This window comes from Candoia aspera, chromosome 2 (assembly GCF_035149785.1).
Source record: "Candoia aspera isolate rCanAsp1 chromosome 2, rCanAsp1.hap2, whole genome shotgun sequence".
In the NCBI taxonomy this organism is placed as follows: Eukaryota; Metazoa; Chordata; class Lepidosauria; order Squamata; family Boidae; genus Candoia; species Candoia aspera.
In genome coordinates, this window is record NC_086154.1 from 14426144 (window position 1) to 14433259 (window position 7116).

At 44.3% G+C, this 7116-nt stretch overlaps 1 protein-coding gene across 1 annotated transcript; it reads left to right on the top strand.

Annotated features, from left to right (window-relative positions):
- The first annotated feature begins 1305 nt into the window (after positions 1 to 1305).
- Positions 1306 to 7116, top strand: LOC134489909 (vomeronasal type-2 receptor 26-like). The gene is made up of 6 exons (XM_063292782.1): positions 1306 to 1587; positions 2087 to 2284; positions 2603 to 2923; positions 4154 to 4381; positions 5014 to 5140; positions 6206 to 7116. The coding sequence occupies exons 1-6, from the start codon at positions 1306 to 1308 to the stop codon at positions 7114 to 7116; spliced, it is 2067 nt and encodes a 688-aa protein (XP_063148852.1).

Below are 7116 nucleotides of genomic sequence, written 5' to 3' on the forward strand. Positions count from 1 at the left end.
CCTTGTCAGGACCCTCCCTGGATGACTCTGGCATGGGTGGGGTTCTCCTCAAATGGATTTCCTTGATCTGCTGTGGTGTCAGCAGATACCCCCTGAGCAGGATGCGACCTCTTGAGGCTCCTCCCCACCATCTCCTCTCCTTCCCTACATTGCACTCCATCCTCCCTCCCTCCCTTTCCCTCCTTTCATCCCAAACAATCCCTTTTTACCTATTTTGTAAGCTTTTGTGGCTTCCATTTTACCTGTGTTTTAAATAAAAGGAATACCTTTTAAAACCCAAATTCAAGGAGGAGGGAGACCTTAAGTGTAAAGCTAATGGTTGGCTAAAGATGATCGCATTAAAGATATCTGACTATAGGGCAATAAATCCAAAGCCCTAAATGTTCTGCAACACAACCATCTCTAGATGTAAATATGGCCTCTGGAGGAAGGGACCAGGCAGGGAATATCACCTGCTCAAGAGTGCACTTACCAGCACATGAAATCCAGCCATTAGTCACCTCCTGAGTGGTATAATATAAAATAATAATAATAATAATAATAATAATAATATAATGACAATATGCATATAGACTTGGTAACAGTCCCATTTTAGCCTTCAGGAGGGCTGTGAAGACCCCAAGGATTGGGCTTGGATATGGGGTTGAGCTGTGAGGATGGCTGGTCTGGCACCTGGGGCAACGGTATGTTTCTAACAAGGTTTTATGGATGGTTCTGAGCTGCCTAGAGTCATTGTATGGGATAGGCAGTCATAGCAGTCCTATAAATAAAGAAGTAAAGAATTCATTGTTTTGTTTTGCAAAAGTTTATTCTAAACAAATTGAAGCAGTTAGAAATTTCTCCACTTTCTTTAACTTCTTTTCTCCAATTCCTTTTACATGTTTTCCTAACTGTGTTAGTGATGCTATAAGAGTTATTTTCTTCATTTCCTCCCAAGTCAAAATGGGGAGAACATGATAGTTAGGATCAGCTCTGGGTTTTTTGGTAGGATCCCCTTGATCCTGACACACCAAGCTTACTCTCTCTCTTTGGTGTTTGTTTTGCAAAGAAGCTCCCATTGACATCAATTGGGCTATCCTTCTAATACAAATTTCCAAAGAATTCTATCACCTGGAAAGGCCCTAGAAATAAACGATTCAGGAGTTTCCTATTTTTTAATTGAACAGTGAGTGTCTACTAATACTTTGTGCATTGCAATATATAGATATAATGCTACAGTAACTACAACATGCTTTTATGAAATGAAGAAGAAAATCCAAATTGAAGTTGATGACCTTTTGATAATGTTTATGCTTCAGTGTGCCGATGAGCTTCTACCACATCCTGCCATTCCTTTTTGCTGTTCATGAGATCCACCACAATCCGAAGCTCTTACCCAACCTCACCCTGGGCTACAACATCTATGAGAACTTTTTCAATGCAAGAATGACCTATGAGGCCATGATGGACCTGCTGTCGACAGGGCAGGAGAATGTCCCAAACTACAGATGTGGAAGACAAAAGAACCTGCTGGCAGTTCTTGAGGAGACCGATTCTGAACTCTTTCATCATATTTCTACTGTCTTGGGCATCTACAAAATCCCACAGGTATGAAGCTAAAATGGTGGAACTGTGTGTGTGTGTGTCTCTGTGTGTCTATCTTTGTGTGTTCCTGGTAAATCAGGAGAGTTCTCTCTTCCAGTGTATGCAGATGCTGCTATCTGTCCTGTATTACTTGAGTCTCCTCTACTCTGTGGGTGACCGACAGAGTGTGTAGGGCTCATATGAGCCTCAGCTGTTGTCAGCAAAAGTGTCCCACTGCATCCAATCTACCACCCATGCTTAGCTCTATCGGTAGGGTTTGACCAGAAGGGTGTGCTCCATGATTATTACCCATGAGGGTCACCCATAAGGATCACCCACCAAAAAGGTCAGAGCCCCCTAGCCTCAAAGAGGACAGAACACCAAGGGAGCCAGGAAATGTCACACAGTTGTGGTTCCCTGGAAAACTTATCTCAGCAGTGGGGAAAGGAGGCCCTTGCATTTAAGCACTTGACTTTTATCATTGAAACGGACACAAACCAGCAATATTTCTCTTTCATCTTAGATCAGCTATGGGGCTATCAGCCACGTTCCTGAGCAAAGGCATCACTTTCCCTTTTTCTACCGGATGACTCCAAAAGAAGAACCTCCTTTCTCAGCAATTGTCAAGCTGCTTCTGCATTTCCGATGGACGTGGATTGCCCTCCTTTCTCAGGACAATGAAAGGGGAGAAAACTTTAAAAGCACCTTCACAACTGTAGCTGTAAACAATGGGATTTGCATTGTCATCTCAGAAAGCATCCCAGCAGCAAATACAGAGATGAATCTTACTGCTATATTTATTTTTAAAAAATGGCAAAGGCTCTTGTTTGTTATCAATTCTCAAATAAAAATTCTAGTTTGTCAACTGGATGTTCAAGCCACAATAATATTATCAAGAATGATAAAAGGTGTTGAAAGGATTAATTTCATTGGGGGGAAAGTGTGGATTGCAACAACTTTGCCAGATATAAGTATAAGACTCTTTTACTCCTGGGTTGATCTCCAACGTAAACATGCTTTGTTTTCCTTCCTCACCCAGACAAAGAAAAGGACACAATATTATGACTTTGATTCATATTACTCTGTTACCCAGCAGTATGGGGAGGCAGCATTCCAGTGCTCCTCCTCAAGGCCTGTGTTGTCCAAGAAAGTTTGGGAAAGATGCCTAGAAACAGAGAACTGGGAATTCCCACCCCGTGAGGTGGTTGCAAGGATCCTGTCTGAGGATGCCGCCAGTGTTTCCACAGCGATCCAAGCTCTGGCCTGGGTCCTCAGTGCTGCCTCTTCCTCCCAACTGAGGAGCAGGAGGAGGCTGCAGGTTGGAGACCATCGGACACCCCAGATGGTACAGCCATGGCAGGTGAGAATTCTCCTTTGAGGGTCCATCGATGCTCCCCCTGCAGTTCCTCAGTATTAAATTGGATGCAGAGAGCAGTGAGATATTCCTAACAGCACTTGCCCAGTTTGGAGTATTTGAGAGAGAGAGAGAGAGAGATTATGTTGCTAACTCTTTCAGAGTTGAACCGTCTCTGCTGGTTTGGGATGCTGGAATGTCAGAGATGCCATTATAGTGACAAAGCAATTTTCCCCACTTGCAAATGAAATAAGCATCAGGATGCTCCAGCCATCCTCAGCCCTCTCCCGTGATCACAGGTCTGGTCTTGTCCAATTTCTGAGCCACAGAGTTAGCCTTGACTTTGTCTTCTGGATTTAAAATGGTGGTTTTTGCTGCTGAAAAGCTCCTACCACAGCAACCAGGTATACATCGATGTCTGACTGAACTCAGCGTCTCCCAGTCTCTAGCCCGATGCCTTAGCCGCTCCACCAAACTGGCTGTACAGCAGCACCTTATTGCTTGGGTTCATTGGAGTCCTTGGTGCTCTCCGAGCTTGGTCCAGCCTCTGTACTTGTAGCTCCTGTCCAATTTTGCTATCCAGGGTTGGCTTCAGCAATTCTCTTGGATTTCTACTGATGTGTCTATTACTCGATGCCTAAGCCAATGGTCCTCGTTCTAGACTACTTTTATTCAGGATCTTGTATTACTATACATCTCTTCTACTGCTATTCCAACCAGTGTGTGTGTGTGTGTGTGTGTATTTATGTCTGTATGTGTGTGTGTATACACACACACACATATACGCATACACATACATACATACATACATACTGTACACACACAGACAGGATGTGTTTAAAAAATTAAAGCATACAAAATCAAGAAAAATCAAATGTTGGATCACAGGATAACTTTTGGATCTAATGAGATTCAGTTAATTCTTGAACTTTCAGCCTTATGTGGTTTTGATCTTCATTAAAATTATGATGCTGAGCTATAGCTTGGTAGGACCATATGGTGGCTCCTTCCAGAAAGTGGAAGACATATCTGAGAAAGATCTGGCGTACCCTGGAGAAGGAGGCAGAGGAGCTTCCCATCAAATCCTGAATCATTCTCTTTCAGGCAGAAGTGCTGAGCTGAAGAGGTTGAATTCTTCAGAGCACTTCCAATCCAGAAGAATAGCCATAAACACCTTGATTAAAGGTTCAGATAGGAATGTGGAAGCTGCACGTGTGATTTTCTATGTCTTTGCAGCTTCATCGGCTCCTGAGAAACTTCCAGCTTCACAATCTTTCCAGGGATGGGGTTTCTTTGGATGAAAATGGAGTTCCTGTGGCTGACTTTGATATCATGCACTGGACAGTGTTTCCCAACAAGTCTGAAGGTGGGGTGAAAGTTGGGGGTGTGGAAAGGGAAGCCTCCTCCAGAGTCAAGGTCTCCATCAATCGGAGTGCCATCCTCTGGCCAACCTCATTTAACCAGGTAGCGGATGCTGCTTGGGTTTGGGTCTTCTGTTTACCTTTTCATATGCAAACTTTTCTGCTCAGAAATAATTCTCTAAACCCTTGGTGAGATATCATGGTTCTTTCCATGTTTTCTAGTAGTTTAATACAAACTGGAACCTGCTACACCAACAACTGTGTTGGGGATGTTACAGTCTACCTTATTAAACTGGAATATGATACCATCATTAATAATCTATCAAACTATCTTGTTTTCAAAAAGAGACAATCTAGAGTTCGGGAAAAATACAAGATACAGTATCCCCAGACAAACATTAAGGAGCAACACCTTCCCAATGGAACCACTTTCCTTCGGAATGGAGAGTAAGACAGAGGGAATGTTTTTGGGCTGGCAATAGAGATAGGCAGAGAAAGAGAGTCGCCTTTCATTTGCCACTTGTGCACAGAGTCCTTTTCCATAAAGGGTAATGTTAGATGGTACCTCCAACAGTTAGAAAGGAAGTAAGAGGGGGGTACGCATCCATAACTGCTATGCCACTACCCCTTGGTTGAATTTGCTCAGCGTTCTCCTTGGCTTCCTGAAACAAGTTTCTTGGAATAAACCCCTCTGATTCCTACGTTGCCCTGGCTGACCTTTATTTGTATGTTTAGATGGTGCCTTCTTCCAGATGTACAGACAGTTGTTCCCCAGGATACGCCAAGCTCATGAGAGAGGGAGCCCCGGTTTGCTGCTACGACTGTTCTCTGTGCATGGAGGGAACAATCTCTGTGCAAGAAGGTAGGTGGCTCTGGAGAAAAGAGAGGCATGGAGGATGCAATCAGAATTCACCTTCTCTTTTCTGGGCAACATTTCTCTGGGCAGACATATTGCATTATTCCTTGGACATGTGAGCATTGTCATGATGTGGATCTCCCTGTGGGGCAACTGAGCTACGGCATGGGTTCTTTTCCAGCCACAGGCCAGACTTGCTATGCTGAGAGCCAAGATGGAGTGAAGACAAAATCTGAACTTGACTGAAATTGGACATGAATGATTCACATTCAACAACTTTCTTCCCCTTGCTGGAACAATCAAGTGAGGGAACTTAATCTGGGAGCCCAAACAGCATCCCTTGCCACTCTTGCAGAGTGCTGGAAAGCATTTGGCCCAGAGAGATCAGAAAAATCACACACCAGGCATTTCTATAAAAATAGATTTATTTACAGAAAGCACAAAAACCTATTTACAGGCTTGTGCATTCACACACGCTCTCAGAGAGCCCCAGGCTGCTTACTCGGCTGCAAGGCTAAAAACTAAACAAAGTCCTGCAAGCTGCCTTCCCCTCAGGCAATGCAACTATTAACACCTAAACTGAGGACAATTAAATTCGACCTCTTCACTGGGCCGACGCTTAAGGAAGTACTTAATTACCATGGTAGCCAAGAGCAGAAAAAAATGCCAACAGCCACTACCAAAAATGCAAGGCAACAAGGCAACAACTATGTCCCAACAGCAATCAAGTTATTTACAGCCCAAATTCTAGATTTGTCCCCACCTGATGCATCTGGTGGATTGAAAAGACAAGGGCACACTACTCTTTCACCTTTCAAGTCATATTCAGCTGCATGTTTCAGAGCACTTCCCCACTCATGGTCCATTTATCCTTAATGAATAAGTTTTCTCACCATCCAACTCACTTCTTAACCAAGTATGGGGGTAAAGTAATTTCCAATAGCTTTTCCACCTCTCACCCATCACTTTTAAAAAGATGTTTTAATGAATTGTAGTAGTAACTGATTTAAGATGACTTTTCATGATCCTGCAGCTGCAGAAAGAGATACATGCGAGCAACTCCTTTTTCAGATGCAGCCCATTGCAACAAGTGTCCAGATGACCAGCATTCCAACAAGAGGCGAGATCAGTGTGTCCCCAAAGTTATAAGTTTCCTGTCCTATGAAGAAACATTAGGTCTCATCCTGGCTCTCATGGCCTCCTTTTTGTCTCTATTTACTGCCTTCGTTCTGGGAATCTTCATTAAGTACCGAGAAACTCCCATCGTCAAAGCCAACAACCGGGACCTCACCTACATTCTCCTGGTCTCCCTCCTGCTTTCTTTCTTGACCTCCCTTCTCTTCATTGGTCATCCCAAGAAAGTGGCATGTTTTCTTCAACAAACCACCTTCAGTGTTGTTTTCTCTGTTGCTGTGTCTTCCTTGCTGGCCAAGACTGTCATGGTGGTGGTGGCATTTCTGGCCACAAAACCAGGCAGCAGGATGAGGAAATGGCTGGGGAAGACTCTGGCCTACTCCATTGTCTTGTCCTGCTCAGGGGTCCAGATGGGCATCTGCATGATATGGCTGGGAATCTCTCCCCCATTCCCAGATTCTGACATGCATTCCCATCCAGGACAGATCCTGCTGCAGTGTAATGAAGGCTCAGTCACCATGTTCTACTCTGCACTGGGCTACATGGGCTTTCTGGCTGCCATCTGCTTCTTGGTGGCTTTCCTGGCCCGAAAGCTGCCAGGGACCTTCAACGAAGCCAAGTGGATCACCTTCAGCATGTTGGTTTTCTGCAGTGTTTGGCTCACTTTTGTCCCCTCCTACCTGAGCACAAAAGGAAAATTCATGGTGGCTGTGCAGATCTTCTCCATCCTGGCCTCCAGCCTGGGCTTACTGGGCTGCATCTTTATCCCCAAATGCTACATCATTATCCTGAGACCTGACATGAACACTAAGGAGCATCTGATGATGAAAAACAAGGAGGGGTCCTGA

Excerpts from the sequence above, each read along its gene's own strand:
- LOC134489909 (XM_063292782.1), top strand. The coding sequence starts at position 1,306 with ATGAGCTTCTACCACATCCTGCCATTCCTTTTTGCTGTTCATGAGATC. Across the intron at positions 1,588-2,086 it reads GCATCTACAAAATCCCACAG|ATCAGCTATGGGGCTATCAG; the intron begins GTATGAAGCTAA and ends CTTTCATCTTAG. Across the intron at positions 2,285-2,602 it reads GCACCTTCACAACTGTAGCT|ACAAAGAAAAGGACACAATA; the intron begins GTAAACAATGGG and ends TTCCTCACCCAG.